Source organism: Prinia subflava, chromosome Z (assembly GCF_021018805.1).
Source record: "Prinia subflava isolate CZ2003 ecotype Zambia chromosome Z, Cam_Psub_1.2, whole genome shotgun sequence".
Lineage (NCBI taxonomy): Eukaryota > Metazoa > Chordata > Aves > Passeriformes > Cisticolidae > Prinia > Prinia subflava.
In genome coordinates, this window is record NC_086283.1 from 27,041,330 (window position 1) to 27,062,923 (window position 21,594).

Sequence of the window (21,594 nt, forward strand, 5' to 3'; positions counted from 1 at the left end):
TCACAGCTGCAGGCTCCAGCTGCTCACATCTCCACTTTCCTTCCCACCCAGCACCAATTTTCCTCCCCTCTGATCCCAGGATCTGCTGCCTCCCAGCGAAGATGAAATATTCAGCGATTACAGTCAGTAAGCCCTAAGCATATGCAAATGGATCTTTTTGAAAAGCCTTGTATCCTGGCTAAATTCAGATGCTTTGTCATGCAAATGGGAGAAAGACACATCTCTGGAATCAAATCCCTCATCCTTTTCTTTTTCAACCACATTTCAAGTGTTTTGAAGGAGAGGGGTATCATTAGTCTTCAACGGTGAAACTTGAGAAAACTTTTAAAATGTTGGAAAACATATTGTCTTTGACCAATTTTCAAAACGGGCAAAGACTTCCGGTCACATTTCAGCTGATTTTTTACACAGAAAAAAGTTAAATAAATCGGCATAAGGCTTAAATATTGCATTGTAATTTTTGCACCCAAACAGTGGAAGTTTGGCAAAGGTACTAAAATCTTGGCTCCTTTAATATTTGTGACTATATCATATGTCTGTAATTTAAACAGAATTAATTTCTTCTGCATACCTGTTTAATCAAATGGCAGCAAATACATTACCTGAAACATTTTCGTGTGCTCCCAAGACACCAGTGGAGAGTAAGGGAGCACCTGAAGCACATGGCCAATAACAAATACTGATAAATAGCTACTATTTACAGAGCCCTCCCTTCTGCACAGCTTATTAAAAGGTATATTTTTCTAAAATGCCTGATGTTCACGGAATCCCTGAGCAGCACAACTGCAACTTTTACACGTTAGACCTGATGGATAAATGTCAACCCCAAACTTTCTAAAACAGGCAGGGTTAAACTACCAGATTCGCCTTCCAAAGTGGGGGAGGGGGGGGGGGGTGTCGGAATTATTGTATCTTTTACCACTAGGAACTTAAAAAATAGCTGGCCATTTCCCAGGGATGAGTAGCAAACTCATCACTGAAGCCAGTAGGTTTTTATCTGAATCTTATTTTTACATAGCTTACAAACACTGCATTGGAAAAAGGTGACTTAACTATGTAAACTTGTGCAATGCAGTCTTTTTAAATCTGAGGGGAAAAAATGAAAAAAGAAACCCAAAGAACTCCACTCATTGAAAGGAATTGTACATACAAACAAACGAACCTCTCAAAACAGACCTGAAGAGAAACCATACTTTGATAAGGCATCCTTTTAAAACAAATTAAGTCACAGTCTTTAGTCATCCAGTTAGTTTTTAACAAAATCTGGGTGTCTGCCAAGCCTCAAGAAGGTTAAGGGCTTCTTAGGAAGAGGACTAGTTTGGAAGACCACTGGAACACGAAGAAAACTGAACTCAAAACATATATTCCCACCAGAATTTAGTTTCCCTTACATGCTTTTTTACAACTGCTTTTCTACATATATATTTTCAACTTGAATTATTATTTATATATAAACAGATAGTTGCATTTGCAGATGAAACTTGTGTGGTCTAGTCTTCTTTTTTCTCTCAAAGATAAAAAGTTTACAAAGTTTCACCATCCAGTAAAGCATTGGCAGCTCCAAACTCCTAATCTGAAATAGTCCTATTTTAAGGAATAAACTGGGAGGGGGGGGGGGGGGGGGGAGATAAAAAAAGATTGTTCACAGTTGCTGTGAAGATATAACAGTAAAGGATGTGTAGATACTTTTTAGCCATTTTCCTTTGACAATCTCGGTGATAAAGAGCTACCCTTGTTTAACACAACTTTTCTATCCTTGAGCAACTAGGATGGACACAGCCCAAAATTAAGGCACAGCTGTTCCAGACTGTGGAAGGGGCACACACTCTCTTGTGATTTTTTTGTCTCTTCACCTTCCTCATGCCTCACAGGCATCGTGTGCTCTCACCTTCAGTGTTTTACCCAGCTGTGCTGCACCTCTCTGGCACAAACTTCGGTATCGTTGCCCCCCAATTCATGTGCCCACACTTCCCATGTGTTCTGGAGCTAAATAACACAGGCAATTTACCCCAGAGGTCAAGGGAGAGGGACCATAAAACAAATGCCATCTTGGAACTGAAAATTTGCCAAGGGCTATTACAAATGGCTGGCAAAACTTGTTCGTTTTTATAGTAATTACATAACCTCAAAGGACGCAAATACTGAATGCAGCACACAGCAAGATACCGTGCTACAAGACACACTTGGCACTGGGTTGTTCTGTAAAATCTATCACAACAAATATCACTAACAGCAGCTGAACAACACACATCTTTCCCACACTTGGTAAATAAGCTTTTCACACCCTGGTCCTCTCACTGGCACACATTCTCATGGGGAAGAGCCATATAATCAGGCCATTAAAAACTGAGGGAGTGTAATTTTTTAAAAAAAAAAAAATTTCCTCAATTATTGCAAGTGTATTTTGGAGATTGGTTACTGGCTACATATTTTAGGCACTTAAAATCTTGAGGAGACACACCAGTGTTCAGTTGAATATTCTGTTCTAAAAACTTTGATATTAAACATAATTATAATCCCACTCTTCTTGACTGAATAAGTACTTATTGTATCAGTCAAACATATGTATTTTTCTCTGTGGCTTTCAAAATAGCACAGTCTCATGCAGAAGTCAGAGCTGTGTTTTGGTAGGTATGTGATCGGACAGCCGCTTCTTTAAGAGTGGAACAAAAACTCATGCACTACCTTGGGACAAGCATGGCGTGGCTGTAAAACCATGTCCTGAGAGGAAAAAAATGCAACCACAGGGTTTTGGAAATCAGAAAGAAAGTATATGAAAATGCCAAGGATGTGATCTGATCAGAAACAAGAAATTTTAACAGATGAAATACCAAAAAACTTGGAATGTAGACTACACATAATGATATTCCACATCATAAAGCAAGTCTCAAAGCTTTTTTATCTTTTTTTTTTTCCCCAGAGGAGGAAAGAGAAGGGGGAGAAAGAGGATGTTCCTAACTCCCAGGTGAGTTCATCTGTAAGTAGATGCGACCACGACGTTTCTGACCTGTCAAGTCCACAACATAAAAACAAACTACTTCAGTGTTTTGCATAAAATAATCTACGTACGCGTGAGGAGCCCACATTTCCAGCTGTTAGTTTGAAGTGGGAGACAAACGTGTATTTAAATCGAACAGCACCATCTAGCAGGTCCTCACAACTTTACTTAGGAGGGCAGTTGCTACTTGGCAATAAGTCAGTTTGGCAAGCTTGCCCTGAAAATTATTAGGCACTTTCAGACCAAACGAAATATTATGTGCTTTACAGCACCAAGAACCCCCAAGAAAAATCAGCTACCATGAAAGTAAAAAGTTTAAAGTTTCAGCCCCACGACCAGAGCACTTTGTGTGTGTGGCTTGTACTGGGCAGCTTTTGCAAAGCAGAATTAAAACAACATGATCTTCATCTGATCCGACGCACAGCAGCCCGATGGATTTGTTTTTAGTCCCACTGTGAGATCCCACTGTGCCCTTCAGTGATTTACCGAGTGTATTGACAAACACCAGCAACCATGTAGCACGAGGAAATGGTTTAATTCCCTAATTTTGCTAAGACAAATAAACAGTGCTTCCACTAGCCGGTTAAGCAATTATTTTAAAAATTATCCTTCCACTGGAACTAAGAAGTGCCACTAGTTGATCAGATTTCAGATCCCAAGTTGTGTCTCCCGCTCCATCTCAGCAATTAACGCTTCCCGTCAGGCTGCTGCCTCCGTCTCCCTCCACTTTCCCGTGGCAAAGTTAGGTGTGAAATTGTCAAACGCCTTAAATTTCCCCTACCACCTCCCCCTCCTGTAGAAACAGAGATGCCTGGCCTGCTGCTGTTGCAGGAAGCGTGCATGCCAGCCTCTGGAATTAGGAAGTCTTAAATAAAACCAAAAAAAAACCCAACCAAACAAAACCAAAAATAAAAACGCACGAAAATAACCCAACATTAAAAGAATAAATAAACAAAGAAAAAAATTAAAAAAAAAAAAATCAAACCCAAAATTCCTGAACTCACGCACACACCAAAAAAAGAGAAACACCCAACAAACAACAACAACAAAAACTTTTAGGTGAAGGTTCAAGACAAGCTGCCCGAAGGAAAACTCCTCGGCGCTGCCCGGAACGCAGATCCCGGTGCTGAACCCGCTCCGAAGCGATGCGAATTTTGGAACAGAGAGGTGCGAACTCGGTCTCCGCACGGCGGTCTCCGCCTCCGGACCCCCTCAGCAGCATTACCCCGACCTTCCCACCCCCGCTGCACTTCGTCCCCCTCCTCCTCCTCTTCCTCCTCCTCGCACGGGCTTTTCCTCCCCTCCACCCCCACCGTGCCAAACCGGCCTCGGTCACGCCAAGTCGCAGCCGCTACAGGACAACTTGAGGAGACGCCGTCCACTCCCAGAAAACCTGGGTTTTCCTCCCCGTTTTCCCGGCGGTGCTCGGGCTGGGGGCACCCCCAGCCCTCCTCGTCGGGCAGTGGGCAAGAGAACGCCGGAGCGCGGCTCGCCCGGGCGGGTTACGCGCAATTAGAAATTAAAAAAAATAAAAATAAAAAAATAAATCAAACCCAGCATGAGTTTGGGCAGGCAGCAGGAGCCCGGCCGGCCCCAGGCGGGGGGCGCGGTGCCCGCTCCCCTTTGTGCGGCGGGGCGGGCGCGGAGCCCCCCGAGAGCGAACAATGGGGGGCCGCGGCAAAAGTTGCGAGGCGGCGAGTTGGGACGCGGCGGGACGCGGCCCCGGCCCCCTGCCCGGGCTCTTTGTTACCGGAGGGGTCCCGGCACCTTGCGGGGCCGGGCTGCGAGGCGGGCACGGCGGGGCAGCTTCCCCGGCGGGCCGGTGGGACACCGCCGCCGCCTCCCCGGAGCTCGGACACCGCGTCCCGGCGCGGGGAGCCCCCGACGCGGAGTGACCGAGCCGGCGGCGCCGCGGGCCGGGCCGCGGAGCGCCGCAAAGTTTGTGAGGGGGCTGCGCGCGCGGGGGCCGGGGCGCGGGGGGCACTCACTTCTCGCGGGCCTGGCTGTCGGACGGGACGCTGCTGTTGCTCTTGCCTTTGCCGTACATGCCTGCGGAGAAGCTCCCGACTGTCACGCACCTGTCAACCCATCACCGCCTCCCCGGGACCGGCCCCGTCGCCACGGTGACGGGCGCCACACGCGCCCGCCATTGGCCGGGCCCGCCCCCCGCGCGGTGATGGACGGGGCGCGCATCCGGCCGGGCGCGGCCCCGCCCCCCCCCCCGCGCGCCGCTCCCGCCCGCCCGCCCTCCCCGCGCGAGGGGGAATTAGAAACGGTTCGAGAAGGATTTTAAACAACCGGCTGTTCCCGGCGCTCGGCGCGCCCCCCGCCGCCGCGCCGCCGAGCGGGGAGCGCGCCGGAGAGACGCAAACTGCGGACCGGAGTTACGGCCGCCCCGGCCCGAGCACCGGCGGATCGGTCGCTCCGTGTCCCCGCCGGACCCCCCGGGCGGCCACCTCGGCACCCGCACCGAGTCCCCCACCCCCAAACACACCCCACAAATGCCCCCTCGAGTGTTTCTTCGCACCCCTCACCTCAGAGGGGCCCCCGGGGGAAGGGACCGTGCAGCGAGGGGGGAAAGCGAGAGCGATAGCCGGGACCGAGCTGGAGGTGGGGAGGAAACATTTCCTGAACCAAAGCAGTGTGCCTTAGAGTAGCTTAAAAAAAATTAGAAAAGAAAAGAAAGAAAGAAAAAAACCAAATTAAAAAACACCCACAGTCTGAAGAAAATTCAAGGAAATGCTTTGTATTTTTTTTTTTTTTAAGTTACATGGCAATAATAGCGTGCTCCGCAGAGAGGGGAGAGAGAGAGAGCAGCCACTGGGGCCATTTGTTACTTGATTTCTCTCTTTTTTTTTAAAGTACCCGAAGCTCTGGAATTTTTCCGCTCTTCCTTCTCAACCACAGTCCCAAATTTTGCAGATATTGATGCCTGCCTATGTTTAAACTATGGCTAGCCTTGTAAACCCACTCCCGTGTGTGACCGTGGGAGGGGGGCTTTTAGTATTTTGATATTTTAGGTGTTTAATGACAAGCCCTCTTTTTCTGGTCAAATGCACCCAACATCTATCTCCCCGTCGCGTTGGCAGGCAAATGTCAGGAACAAGCAGGGCCGCGAAAAACCCGAACAAAATTCGAGCAGGGAAGTTGTGCCAGACGTAGACCACCAGCATCTGTTTATCATTGTTGGAGCTGCGAGGGGGGAAAAACATCCTCTGGATTCTGAGCTGGTGGAGCGAAGGGAATGGTTGGTGAGGTGAAACTGGGGAGGGGGGGATTAGGAGAGTATTAATGAGCGGCTGGAACAAATTACCGAGGGAGTAGCAGAGACAACAGGAAGGAGTGAGAGAGGCTGGAGAATCCGAGGTGCTTGTGGCAGTTCCCTGCCCGGCGTGGGATGTGTGTGCTCTTGGAACCCACCGCAATAATTCATCAGATTAAAGCACACGGCAACGAAAGCCATTTTGTGCCAAAGTTGGTTGTCTCGGGCTTTCACCCCATTCTATGAATTATTTTTTTATTTTTATTAACAGCGTGAGAGTGTGGTTGGAGTGGATCTAGGGAAAGAAGTAAATCAGGCTGACATCATTCACCCTGGTTGGGACCGAGGCTCCTGCTCCCGAGTTACACCCAGGAAACCAGGGTTATGGTGTGAGAAGAAAGTGGGAAAGGAGAAAAAGAGGGAGGAAGGAGTGAATGGAAGGGAAGGAGAAGATGGCAGAGGAGATGAAGGATGAGGAAATGAAGGATGCGAGAAGTAAAAGCACAATGCACAGTGAATTGGGGCGGTAAAAGGAGGGCAAGACTAGGGAGTGAACCGGAGGAGTTCCTGCAGGGTGAACCCAAGGGACGCGTTTTACCCGCTCTGGGGCAGGGCGATTCTCACACGAGTCGTGCCTCGGGGCTGAGGAGGCGGCTGGAGGCACCCGGGGCGAGCACGGGCAGCAGGACATGGCACAGAGACAGACAAGCACAGAGAGAGAATCGGGGCGGAGAACAAAGAACGACTCGGGCGGTGGGTAAGATTAAAAAGAAGATTGCTGAGGAGAGGAAAGGAGTGAGCGTGGACGTCCTTGGTCAAGCCATAGAGGCAGCTGGAACTTTGGTACAGATCGTCCAGAGTAGAACTTCCATTGGAATGTTTGCTTGCCCTTGGGGAAGGGCCGGGATCACCCATCAGACACGAAGAGTAACTCCTCTCCAAGGCTCCCCTCTGCCACCCGTCAGCCGTGGTATCAGCAGGGCTTTCACACGAAACTGATAACAGTGGCGAAATCCTTCCCGGGCAGGACAATCCTCCAAACCTCTCCTTTTGTTTGCCTCAATGGTTTTGGTTGATTTGTTTAAGGGTGTGGGGGATATTTCGGGAAGGCAGCTGTGTCAGTGTTGTGCCAGCCCTGTAAGGGAAGAATTTTCCCTCTTGAAAAGGACAATGTTGAGGTGTTTCCTTAAAAATGTGATGGTGAGATAGCAATGTTCTTTGGATATGCATCCCAGGACGGGTCTTTTGCAGCTGAAAATGTTTTGTTCCCGTTTTTCATGTGATTTATTCGCATCCCTATGGTTTACTTTGGCCTGAAGGACGGCCAATGGGTTGTGTGTTCCCAGATCAAATCGTGATTTGGGGGAGAGCGGGATGAACTTCTGGAGGAAGGGGATGGGCCCTGGGACACGAGCAGTATCGGGACCGTGTTTACATTTACACTAAATGTAAAATGTTAGCTGTTAAAACTATTTCTCTTCACAGGTCTGCCTCCCAAGCTACCATTAACATTCAGGTGATGACTTTGTGATTTTGCTTAGAGATCCTTCAGTGGAAAACGCAGAAATGGTGCTAACCCTTATTTATCGTGCATGTGAAATGCGGGGCACAGCGAGGAGCGAGGCATTCGCAGGACGATGCGGATCCGCCAGGATAATGTTACCCCTGCCTTCGGAGGAAGGCTGTCCTGGGGTGGTACCTATCAGCGCCACACCAACAAAACCTCACCACTAAAGCGGGGACAAAAGTTACCTCAGCAAGCAGATGAGTTAACGTGGAAAACCACCCAAACAGTGTTCCTAACTTCGGTGCGTCAGAAATTCCTCCTCGGAGCGGTGGTGCACGTACAATCCCCGTGTGCCTCTGCCCTTGCTCCAGTCATTCCGAGCACAAACACGGCTCTCAGCAGGAGCAGTTGTATCTCATGAGGCCAACGCTGTAATTAATGAGATTTGAGGCGCAAACACTGAGACAAAATTCGAGTTTCCAATATCAGAAATTAAGATCCAGCCTTTGTTACAAAAGGGGATGAGGGGTGGCAGTACTTTAAAGCTTCTCAGTCCGACACTGGAAAGGAATTCACAATGTATTTTTAGAGTGTTATAAAAATCTCTTACATAATGCTGATTAATTCTTCGGTTTTAGGGAAGAGCACTGGGCTTTGTGTGTAAGAGTGTTGACCAGCTAAGCCACTGAAAAGGGCTGATTTGGGCTGGATTTTTTTTTCCTTTAACTTTTTCTTGGATACAGAAAGCTGCAATTATTCAATTATTACAGGATTTTGCTTTTGTTTGGGCGTGTATGAATAGTATTCTGGAAACCGTGTCTTATTCTTGGAAGTATTTATCATTTTAAAACATATGTTGTGTTATATCACCCTGTCTGAGATATAGGATAGCTCCAAACTGGGTGGGGTGGTGGTGGGTTTTTTTTTCCCCTCTCTCTTGCTGCAGCTAGTTACATTATGGATTAATGTTAAGGATATCTGCAGTGAAACATTGCTTGTGTGGCTGTGCAAGACTGACTTAAACAATGTCACATTACAGGATCGCAATTCTAAAGATACAGTAATATGTACAATTACTTTGTATTTCTGCCCATTCTGTTGATCCTCAAAAATCATCGATTAATCTAACTGGCAGGTTTCACACAGCCCTTAACAAAGGGCTATTCAGGAAATTAAGTCAGTAAATGCTACTCCCTTATTTTAATTTCAGTTATCTATACTTATTGCTGTGTAGCTGGGAAGATATTTTGGGCAAGATATCATGGGAGAGAGACGCTTTTGTTTAGTCTTTTTCAACAGATACGTGACCCAGGCAGCTTTGAAGCCTTTTCTGAGGAATCCTTCGTCCTTCTGTAGAATGTTTAATCTTCCTGTGGAGTGTCTAACTATGAGATTCATTCTGCAGACTTTCATTCTTGTGCCATACAGATGAGCAGGGGTTGCTCAGGTGATTGAACGAGCCCTAAATCATTACTGGAGAATGGAAAGAGCAGGAACGCGTAGGTTAAAACAAAATCTTTATTTGCCCCTCTTTTCCACCCAGGAGGGAAAAAAATAAAAAGAAATTATAGCTCAGTGGTAGGGAGGGATAATCCTTGTGGGTCCCTTCTAGCTTGAGATACTCTATGGTTCTGGGTCTCAAAGAAAGGCTTACCAATAACCCAATAACCTCTTGCACTTTCTGCTTCCAGCAGCAGCCACAATTCCCTCCCGTCTGTGCAGAAGGAGCCAGAGTGATTTTGCAGCCTCGTGTCACACAGTTCATCCATGAAGGGGCCAGAGACAGCACAAATACCATCAGCTGGGAAGCAAAACTGGCTAAGAACAAACCTGCCGTGGGTTTATTGCTCTCACTGGCTGTGCTGTGCCTGTTGACACACTGCACACACGTGCAGTTCAGAATGGGGAAATTATCTGTACAGGGCGTCCAGTGCCTCACGGTCTGAACCTTACAATGGAAAAAAACACGTTTGTGTGTACCGGTTTCCTCCATGACTCCTTCTTCTGCTTTTTTATGTGGTTTCAGCCCTCTCTGGCACTGTTTCCACTGGAGGGGCTGTCACAGATACTCATCTGTGTGCCTTTGGTGCTGCCTAAGGGTTGAGCTCGTGCTGCCTCTCATGAGGAAAAGTTCAAATCCAGTCTTCCTCTTCTCCCTAGTCATGTATTTTTACTTCTAGAACAGGAACAGATACTTTTTTTGGTGAAGTGTATTTGATAATTGGGTTAAAATGATGTCTACATATACATAAACACCCTCAGTATGTGAGTTCTCCCTGATTTCATTGGTTAGCTGGTTGTTTTAAGCCATTTGATGGAAACTATATTTTACCAGACTACCCAGTTTGTGGGAAAAAAAAAAAAAGGTATGAAAAAAAAGTTCATTGCCTTAGTTATAAATCAGTTGAAGGATAGCTGAAAGTCACCATTGGCTCAGTGATGTGTTACATCAGGAATGTGGCTGCTTGCGCTGTGTGTGGCAGTAAACAGAAGAAAAACAGCATGAAAACTGGGGATACAGGTGGATGTGGGGGTAAATGGGACCCTGGTCCTGCATGAAGCTCCACATGGGCAGATCTATCTCTCATGATGTTGGTGCAGGGATTTGTAACAAAAGACTTTGTTGCTGTAGTGCCTTAGCTGCCACTTTAAGCAATTAGTGCTGGGCTAAAAAAGAAAAAATAAATAATCCCAGCCAGAAATCACATAAGCAGTATCAAAATTGCTTTTATTTTCAGGGTCAGTACCCTCCGCAATATGTTGCAGGAAAAAGTTGATCCCAGTATGGAGTTGCTGATAATTCCCGAGTTGGTTTGACATATGCAGGCTGCTGTCGACTTCAACAGGCTTATTTAACACATTTGTTTCTTTTGGGTTGAGGATTAGTCAAAATGCGGTTTTGTGAAGCTGCAGGGACAAAGTTGCCTGCAGTGGGCTGTGGGGCTGGCAGGACTCAGGTTGCACAAGTATGACAGCAGAAAGTCTTCCCCTTTGGCCTGGATTTAACCATGGCTAGGGCAAATAACCTCCACAGGATGCTCAAGATTTTTACATTTCGTAGTCTGCTCATAAAAAAGAAAGCAGTGGTGCTCAGAGTGAAGATTTGGGAAAATAAATGGCCAAAGCTATCGCACTGTGACAGTTTTGGCAAACCTTTGCACAGTTTTATAAAACAAACATGTGTGATGTTCTGTCCTCTGGGTAGGTCTTTGTGTTAGAAGTTCCTATCTAACTCAGAAAATGCATAAAGTGGTTCTCCCTCTCTCTCTCCACATATTTACTGAGCACATACTGGTGAATTAAGTGCCATCCCCATGGCGTATGTCAGCCACTTTCTGTCAGTACATCCAACCCCTCTGCAGCTTTCCTGCCTTCGTTGATGTATGTAAACCACAGAAGATGGAGAGCATTCCAGCCTGTTTTGTGGGGCTAATATTCCAAGGAGCTAACTTCTCAAGAATCACAGAAAATAAAACAATTTTCTGTGGACTTTCTCTGCTTTTCAGCAAGTACAGGATTTGCCAGTGGATTCTGATAACCAAGTGTGCCTCCACTGGTTTTCCACACCAAGATTTGAGCTGCTTCTGCTTTTTAAGGACCATTTGAGGTTTTTGTCTTCATCTAGGAATATATTGAAAACTGAGAAAATGTCACTGTTCTGGACTTGTGGCCCAAGGAGGGGGTGGTGATGATAAAAAGCACTGGCACATGTCAAATCAAAGTGGTACCAGGTCTGACTGACTGTTTAACAGGCTGGCCCAGAGCAGTGTTAAAAGTAAGAAAGGAAATCACAGCATTATTCATTAATTTATGCTTATGTATGTTTTGTTTCTCTCAACACACACACACGTGATATTGTTCATATATATTGTTCATCTGGTAAGGAAGAAATAAAAAAAGAAATTGATACCAGTCTGCATATGTGTTCAAAAGCTTAGCAAATTCTGTGAGCTCTGCTGGGGATCAGATTTCATGAAACTGCAATAAAAAAAATCCTTTTTTACCTTGTCTTTGTGTGTTCTGAGGTGGGTTTGTAAGGTTTGAATTACTGGGTAATAACCAAGAAGTCTCCTTTTCATGAGCCTGCAGCTGGGAAATGGACAGTTTAATATTAATGGAAAGAACAAACTCTTCTCCTTTCTCTCTCCTTTCTTCTCAGCACTTCTGCTTCATCATTTCCTTTTCTGAGGTCCCTGTCCTGAAACTGCCTTTGTGGAAGTCCAGGATGAACTACAAACCAGGAGTGGAGCCCAGTTTTTCAATTTTTTACTTAATCACTGCAGTGAGGGTCAAATGACACCACCTTGTGAACATTCAGGATAGAAAAAAAATCCATTTCATTGATGTATCTGCAATTATTTATTTAACTAAGAAACTAATGTCACATGAATCTGCAGACTTCCCTTCTGAAATACTTATTAAGTGCCTTGATATCAGCGTGCTAGGGGAGGTATGGGAATATCAAAAAAATCACTCCTGGCTTCTAAGAGAAGAAAGGCCCTAAATGTTTGTTCAGAATTACTTGGCACAAATGCTTGAATAGAAGTAACCAGCACCACCAGTCTATACTGTGGTGTATATCCACTTCAGGTCCATCCTGGCTTCACTTCCAGACAAGTTCAGTGAGAATTTGAAGTTAAATACCAAGGTTAAGCACATTGCTGCTTTTTTTTTTTTTTTTTTTTTTTTTTTTTTTTTTTTTTTTTTTTTTTTTTTTTTTTTACATTAAAGGACTTGTTAATATCCTTTTTCCTTTAAGCCAAGTGCTGGGAATTTGGTGTGGTGGATAAGAGAGGATAACCCTAAATCAGGGTCTCCAGGGACTGCTGGGTCTAAGATAAAGTTAACCCTTTTGGGGATTTCTGGCACAAAGGAGCTCCTGGCACCCAAATGGTTGTGGGAGCCTGTTGAGAGCCTGCAGAAGTCATGGGACTGAACTGAGAGCTCTAAAAGGTTTCTTGGCTCTGCATTTCCAGGTATAAATGGTATGCTTGAAATCCCCCCACCCTTTGCTGATGGCTTCTCTGCTGGTTTTTGAGCTGTCCTCCCCATGTCTAATCCTGGTGCTGTTTTTTAGGGTGCTGAACACAATGAGCCCCTCTGGCCTCTGAGAGATCTGTTTACACAGGCAGAGCTGTCCTCGGGGCTGAAGCCCCTGGGTTTCTCCCCAGGTGTCTCTCTGTCCCAGGAAATGTGGTGCTGTGAGTCTGTGAGGAGAGCCTAACCCTGGTCTGAGCAGCCAGAGCGGGAATGGTCACAAAACCAGGTTCTGAGCAAGGGAACAAGGATGCCTTAGGGCTGTGCAACAAACAGAGCCTTCTCCCATCTGTTCTCTCCTGTTGAGTTCTCCACATACTTGCTGCCTGGCATGGTGTTTTCCTAGGATAACTGAGTAAGGAGGAGCCTGAAATCTAAGGCGAATTGTGTTGTTTAAAATATCCTTCTTTTATGGTCAAAATTTCTAGCCCAGCTTCATGACACTTGCCTGACCTGTGGTACCCTTTTTCCCCTGGTGATTTAAAAGTGGCCTTGAGAAGCAGAGATGTTTTAATTCCTTCCATTTCCTTTCATGTTCTGTTTTTCTTTCCCCTTCATTTTCTCCTGTGCTTAAAAAAACCTCAAAACCCAAAATATTTTTCCAGCAGCACAAGATATGTCTGACCAGTGCATCCCAAGGTATGGATTTTAGTGAGGGAGGAAGATGTGCATTTTTTTATGTGGCTGTTGCTAACAGACAGGAGTTCAGGGCAGGGAGCCAGGTCTGGAAAGTCTCCTCCATGGCCTGGGAGGGCATCGTGTTCCATTATGACAACTCACTCCATTCCAGGCACTGACCAGCAAACAGGGATGTGGAAGGGCATGTATATGGAGGAGGAGGGCTTTTTAATCTCCCTCCTTGGCCTCGGGGGTTTTGGTCCAGAAAGAGGCAGGAGTTATATAGAATTCCCATAATACAGCTGATGCACCCCTAACTGCATTGGCTATAATAGGATTTTTTACTGTGTGAGGAATGAAATATCAGGCTCTCATTGTTATCTTCCCTCATGCAGCTGTAAAGAATTTATTTGTGAGTTTTACAATATCCAGAGGTGGTTCCTTTGTACCCTTTTTCTATAAAGTTGAAATGCCAAAAGTTCTTCTGTTTGTTATTGCTCTTTGCCCAGCACAAAACCCTTGTAGCAATCCTGAGACTGGCATCTCTGTCTGATCATGAACCTTCTCTTAAAGAAACCATCGTTGTTTCCCTGCACAGTTGGTCCTTCTAATGCCATTTTTCAGTCTGCCCCAATACCCAGGCTTTTCCCGCATCTTGACATGTGTGTTTGTGGTTTTGGAGATCTGCATTATTTGATGTGTCCCCAGCAAAGGTCTGGGTCATACTTTGGACTTGAAGCATTCTCTGTTCAGTGTATTCAAATTTCTCTTAAGCCCAAAAGCGTCCCACCTTTGAATGGAAAAAATGTTATTTAAGATTGTGGGGATAAAAATGTTTTACTAGGAGAAATTGCCTGGAATACCAAGGAATCAGGGAACCAGTTCATTTCCATCTGCCAGCTCATGTTCCATGTGCCAGCTTGCTTCCTGGTCTTCCTTTTTTACCACTCCTTAAAGAGTTTGGCCCTGATTTCTTGCTGCCTCAAGGGGAATCAGGAGTCAGCAGTGATGTGGCTTCCCAAGCACTCCACTTTTCTATCATCAATCAGTGGCTGCTCCTGAGGATTGTTCCGGGTTTGATACTGCGGGTTGAGCACATTTAATCCTGACAAACACAGTCCTTGTTTTAAAAAAAGAGCTGTCAGTATTAAACGTAACTTGCACATTGATGGAAATGCAAATTAATCCAGCAAAGAAATACACAATAATAAAGAGATTCAATTTATGTTATATTTCTCTTTTTCCCCTACATGCTGATTCTTTAAAGTCAATTTTTAAATATATATATATATATATATTTTTAGAGTGGGACTTTTTTCCTCTCTTTCAATGAGTTTTATGAATCCCCTTTCACCTCCATAGGTGGTTGTCATGTCTGGGGAAACAACACATGCTAAATTCAGCTATAGCAGGCCTGATCATACTGTCTGCTCAGGAGTGAATTTACCATTGAAACCAGGGCTGTTTGGAACAGTGTAGGACTAGGAATTGCTGCTAAGGAGTAAGGAAACAACAAACTTCAAGTTCTTTTGAAGGCCATGAGGGAAACAGTGAAGAAAATCTTCCTTTTAAACCCTTCCAGTGAACCTTCCTCATATGTATCTGTAGCTTTTCAACAGCCACTACCCAGCCCTCTCCTCATTTGAGAAGTACTTGGACAGACGGATGTCAGAACAGTAGGGGATTAATAAACTGTTTCAAGGTTCCCAGATTAGGTCTGCTTGGAAATTAAAAATAGATTTATAGATGCTAGCATCCAGTCTGAATGTTGTCCCTGATTTCCATGGTTCCAGTGGTATCTGGCTCCTAACACAAACACAAATGTCATAATTTGTTTTCCATGCTCTCTGATGTCAATGTAAACAATCTTTTGGATGGGTCTGGATGTTTCTCCGCATGAGGATGAAGCCTAACCCTGCCATATTGTAGGAGTTTATGAAAAACAGAAGGGCAATCTGACAAGCTTGGTGACATTGTCCAAGCTATCTGAAACACAGAGAATATCTTACACCATGAGAAGTGCACTAGAGATAAAGATACGTGCTACATTCCTTGTTGCAGTGTTCATTGGAAGACAACCAGGTCAAGACTTGAGTTAAAATGACCAAAGCGAAGGCCAAGGCAAAAGTCATAGGAATGGCCAGTGTTTCACACAATTTGCTATCTCCTGAAGCTATTAACAGGTTCTGTCATGGTATTCTTTTTTTTTTTTTTCAAAGATTTATGAGGAAAACCAGTTCATACAGGGCCATGTAAAAACTCAGGGAAGGCAAGATTCACCCCATTCTTTCCTATTTGTTTCTATTTCTTTCCCATCTATTCCTATTCCTTTTAAAAATAACCTGGTGCATCTTTCCTGGAACACACAGATATATATACACATCTATCTATCTATATATATATATATATATACACATATGTGGTCTTGGTTCTTGTCTTGCAATTTGAATTTGAATCCTATCAACAGCATTTCCCAAAGAAGTCTTGCATTTGGATCCAAGCTACCAAAAGCGTTTGTTTGTTGCTTGCAAACAATCATTATCTGTTGACAGAGGACTGGAAACCCCTTTCTAAACTGATACATTGGAAATATTTTAGGACTTATTTTTCAGAAAGTCTCCAGGCAAGCAGTGAATGTGAATGAGTACAGCCTGTCCTGCTTTTCCAAGAGCTGCACTTGGAGTAGGAATTCAGAGGTCAGTGCACCCCAGAATGAGGGATGCTGGAGCTCACCACGTGCACTGTGGTGTTCCCACCCTTGCCTGCAGACCTGGCTCTTCATTTGGAAGTCCAGTCACTCTGTGCTGGGCTAACAGTGATGTTTACCACAAAGGGTTCAGCAAAAACTACTGCTAAAATTGCTCTGTGGTCAGTTTTGATTTTGGAAATTAATTTCCAGGCTGCTGTGAGGAGGTTTATGGCAGACTGTCTCTCTTCACTGCCAGAAGTTGCCCAGGACCTTTTCATGCACAAGCAGCAGGTTTTAAAATATGCACTTGCTTAGGCACATTATTATTCTAAACATCTCAAAGTTATGTTCTCCCTCCTTGTCACCATAGAAATGATTATACAATTATGTTCCCATTTCTCTACGCAAGGGCTGCCTGTGTGTCTGGGTAGGGACACAATGGCTCTCCAAGGCACTGAGGAATTACTCCACTGCAAGGCAGACAGCTTTCCGTCACTTTCCAGGACATGGCAGGGACAGAGCAGCTGCCATCCAGGCTGACCAGACCTATTTTGGGAGGAGCAGGCAAGGCAGGCTGCAGGCACGTTCCCTCCTGCCTGCAGCCACACACCTGCCTCATCTTTGAGGTAACGCCTACCTCACTCCATAACATGCTTGGTATTCCCCCTTTTTAAACCTCTTTCAGGTTAAATTTTTATTTCTGTCCTACTCTTCTCGTTGCCAGTGTTTCTTTCCTACAGAAATAGTCTTTTATGGATCTTGATTTCAGTGCCCAAGTTCCCAACAAGTCATAAGAATTCCCTTCTCTGAGCAGTACATTCTTCAAGCACTCTCACTAAAGAGAGCCCTTTTCAAATTCCAAAGGGTGCTGAGGCTGGTTTGTTCCTCCATGTCCAGAAAAAATGACACAGAAGCATTACATAAAATATTCTGCTGTGGTTTGACATCTTGTTCTGAAGGCATCATCCTGGAAAAAGTATTGACAAACAGAGGTAATTTTAGAGAAGGAGCAAAGCAGAAATGTCCAGATGCCGATGTGAGAGGATTTATGTTTTTATATATATACAGTAAAAATAGCTTGGTTAAAAGGCAACCATGAGAGTTTGGCAAGGTCCCAGTATTTAGAGGCCATGAGAATACAAACACGAATCGCTGTTACCAGTCAATTCAGGGATATTGCAGTTGACTCCAGTAGGAGCTTCCTGAGGGAAAGATGGATCCTTGGGGCTTACACAGAATAGCTGACTGCAGAGAAAATGGCATAACTAGGCAAACTGTGTGGAAATCAATAATATACATAAGTCATTGAAATAAAGGGAAAACTCCTCACAGTGAATGTCCGACAATGTTCTCAAAGGAAATGGTGAATAGCTCATCCATCAGAACATTTACATCTCATTTGGATAAAAACTGGAATTTTTTCTACATGGATTCCCCTGGTCTCTGCCAATTCCTTGAAAGCTCGTGGGAGCCTCAGTGGGGTTTGGTTACACCTCAGCAGAAGACAAGCCCTTATCCACCCAGTAGAGAAATATTTCTCCTGGCCATCTGCCACCAGAAACCAGACCTCAGTGCTCATCTTGGTCCTCTTCTTTGCATTTCTTGCTCACTGTCTCTCCTTTCCCCCTGGTTCTGGTGCCTTTTGCCCTGCAGGTGTCGTGGCCCACCAAACCCCATCCCAGGAGCTCCCCTCCCCACTGCTCCACCCTGCAGCAAGCACAGCTGGAAGTGTTCCTGCATGGGAGCATCCTGCACGCTCTGACTGTGCAAAGTTGACTCTATTTTGACTCATCTCACCTGGTCAGGGCAGATTTGCTCATTCAAGCTGCCAATTTGTTTATCTCTTGTTCAACAGTTAAGTACTGGAGGCTTCAAATCTAAAAATCCCCAGCTTTCCTAAGACCTTTCAAGTCAACTTTCAAAGGCAGTCTTTTATTGCTGGGTTATAAAACCCTTCACAGAGAGAAAACTTCAAGTCTGAATATTGAAGCAAAGTGTTTAAAGCTCCTTTTTGGATCATGAACCTACTATTATGGCAGGATGGAAACCAGTTTGCAGCCCATCTTCTACACGAAACATCCACAATGCCAGAGTCCAAAGTAAAGTAACTTTTTTGGATTAGGCACTGACCACAGAAGGCTTAGAAATACCACTTGTAATTAAAAACATTGTGCCTGGATCCTTCTGTCTTTATTGAGGTGAAATGGCCACTCCAAGCAATACAAGTTGAGGCTGAAGAACAACAGCAAGCTCTTGTCCTCTGTTTTCTAATATATTTAACTGTTTATGGATACTGGGGAAGCTTTGTACATTCTGTATGTTTCAACAGTAAAATGGATGCAATTTCCTCCAGCTTTGATAGTGATTGTAACAACTGTTAGTGCTCTGTGAGGCCAAGCAGAGCCACCTCTCCTCATCCCCTTCTCTGTCCCATGTGAGATGACTGCCAGCTTCTCAGCCTGCAAAAACCTGTGAGCTGCTGTCCCGGCTTTCTTTTGTTTTTTCAGCTTTATCTCCTCTATTTCTACTAATGCCTTGTCTACTTTATGGATCAGAGACTTTTATCTACCCGTCTGGAAGGGCTTAGCATGACGCAGCCGTGATCCTGCCTGAGCAATCCAACATCAGCACTAATTGCACAGCACTTTAATTCTTCAAAGTGTTGTGTAAACTGAAAGGGCTCCATTTGTGGTGGTACCCAAAAAAAGGGTTTGGGTAAGATGTCCCCTGCCAGCTGCTGGAAGTGGGTGCCAGGGTCCCCTCCTGGGAGTGGAGCTGGGAAGCCACAGAGGTGTTTGTTTCCCTGTCACAAGCAGTCTCAGCATCACTGAACTCTTTGCAGTCACATCTTGTCAGAGGGATGCCCCCTTTGCCATAAGTCTTTCATGTCCAAGTTTAGATTTCCTTCTGATAAGGGCTCCTGAACGTGCTGAACTTGGCACGAAGTTGTTTTGTGCACTCAGCAGACCACAAAGCAGAGGAGAAATGCCAGCAGCTCATTAACCCTTGCATCCCCTCCTTTTACCATGTTCATTATATCATTTACCAATCCACAGAGCTACCACAGACACTGTCGGGAAAGACTTGAGGGTCAAATGTAGCATCCCAGCATCCCAGAGCTGCCTGAGTGAGCATCAACAGGGAAATTCATCTGCTGGGATGCAGTTCCTGTACCACCACGCCAATCCATGATTCATCCCAGTTAAACAGCAGCCTTTAATTTTTACTTTTTTTTTTCTGAAATGCTTCTGTAAATCTGGATGTCACCCTCCTCACAGAGTTTGACACAGCAGAATCCCAGCCCACAAACAGGAGTGAAGTTGTGGGTAAGCAGCTGATGGTGGTCCCTGCTCCAGGGTGGTCAGCGAGCAGCGCAGGTGACATTCAGCCCCTGTCACCATGAGAGGAGTCTGGAAATATTGCAGCCTGCAACAGGGGTGGGAGGGCCGTGAACAGCTCTGATATGGTACAATTTAATTCTGGCTTTGCCCATGAATCAGCAGGATCTGGAGAGCTGTAAATCCTGGTGGTTCTTGCTCCCTGCCTGCTGACGGTGCAGGACAGTGCCGCACTCTGTGCTGGGGACGTGTTGAGCCAGGGAAGAGCTCTGGATCGCTGCCATCTGAGCCAGGGTCAACAAAAACTCCTTGGCAAGGTAAAATCTGATGTGACATCATGTGCAGGGTGTGTCTGGGTGTGTGGCAGTGGCCAGCAGCATGACAACACAGGTGCCTGGCTCCTCTGAGAGTGCTGCAAGGTGTCCACGTCTTGGCTTTGCTCTGTCTGTCTCAGTGAGAAGTACAGGGTTTTTAGTCAGTTTTAACTGAGTGTGAAGGTTTCTCCGCTGCCTTTTGTAGTGCAGGATGGAGAAAAGGAAAGCACTAAAAGCAGGGATTAACTGAATCCCTGTTTTCTCCAGACAGGTAGGGCAGAAATCACAAAGGAAATCTGTGTGTTATTAGCCAGCTTGGTTAACAAAAAGTTAACGTGATTGACACATTTAACAGTTTAAGTATGTCTTAAAACATTTTACTGGCAAAATCTGAAAGCCATAGGTATTTCTGCACTGAGCCAAGGAGCTGTGAAGGAGTTATCTCACAATGTTTTGTGCATAAAATATGTCAAGAAGGGGAAATAAGGTATGGGAAATAATGGGGGAGAAAACCCTGAATATGCTGATAAGTCTTTGTAGAAGCACTTATACTTGCAAACAGACAGACATGCTCTTTGCTCAAGGCTGTTTTGTGCTAGAAGAGTAGGGTAGGATGAAGCTGGGAGAACAGGCTTGGAATGCAGCAGCTCTCAGAGGACAGAGAGAGGTGAGCACAAAGTCAAGGACACTGCCAGGTGTGGAGCTGAGAAGGAGATGCTACAATAAACACACAGGAATGTGAGAAGGATGATCTTATGTTCTGTGTTATGCTTGGAAGGAGGAGGTGGCTCCAAGGCACAAGTCCAGCTTCTTCCTAAGGCTGCTCCCAAAGGTGACACCAGCACGCGGCCAAGGGCAAGAAGGATCAGGTTTCTCTATCCACCACTGCTAGTGTGCAGGCAATAAGTCCTGATGGGTTGGGAGGGGTGTGTAAGGCTGGAGACTGAAATCACACAGAAATAAATACTCACCATCATCCAGTGGGAACATTAATGGAACCTGCACCACCTCACCAGGAAGGGGTTGGAACACAGCTTGAGAATCACTGATAAATTATGGCCTGTCTCCTGCTACAAGCACTGCCTTAGCATCTGAAGGGGATGATAGAAATCTGTCCTTAATAATTGCTGACCTTCAAACAGGAGGGGGAAGAAAGCCAGACCAAAGTTGACAATATCTTCTCTGAAGAAAGAAAACAAACCAAAACAAAAAAAACCCCACCCAAACAAACCCCCCTATATTTAACTGGAATCTCATGAAAGATCACATGTACCACAAGAGGATAAATTTGGAGCATTCTCAGTTTCAGAGTGAATATTTTATATAAACAGACTAAACAGCATAGGAAAAATACAGTGCTGTGCACAACAGCAATGCTCAGTGAGCTAAAAAACCAGATTGGGCCAGATCTTAGTGATAATTCCCAGTGCAACCTATTCTTGAGTCTGAAGTCTCCTGAGAGATACCTTACATAACAGGAAATTGTGGATAATCACAGAAAATACATCAAAGCCATTTCAGATATTTCTATCACAACACGTACTAAATGTTATGGGGGGGGGGTGGGGGGGAAGTTGGAAATAAATGTGCAGATTAGCATTTAGGGTTGTAGGTTTTTCTTTTTTATTTTGAGTTGGTTGGAATATTTCTTCCAGGAGCAGGGGCTGCGAGATTTTCCAGGGCGTGGAGTTCTGACCAGCCTGTGTGTTCCATCCTGCCCGTGTGATCTCCACGGGAGAGCACAGGGAGGGAACAGGCACGGAGGATCAGAGGCAGTCAGGGAACATTAACTGCATACATGCATAATTATTACTACAGTGACCTGATGGAA

The 21,594-nt window shown here is 45.2% G+C and overlaps 1 protein-coding gene across 3 annotated transcripts in view; it reads right to left on the reverse strand.

The window, feature by feature from the left end:
• SSBP2 (single stranded DNA binding protein 2) overlaps positions 1–5,185 on the reverse strand; it is a 139,510-nt gene extending 134,325 nt beyond the window's left edge. Inside the window, exon 1 of one of the 3 annotated variants that reach the window (XM_063423888.1) lies at positions 4,987–5,185. In XM_063423888.1, the coding sequence (XP_063279958.1) occupies positions 4,987–5,045 (59 nt within the window). In that variant the 5' untranslated portion in view covers positions 5,046–5,185. The remainder of the gene's footprint in view (positions 1–4,986) is intronic. The other 2 variants (XM_063423889.1, XM_063423890.1) reach the window with 2 other exon arrangements.
• Positions 5,186–21,594: the final 16,409 nt, after the last annotated feature.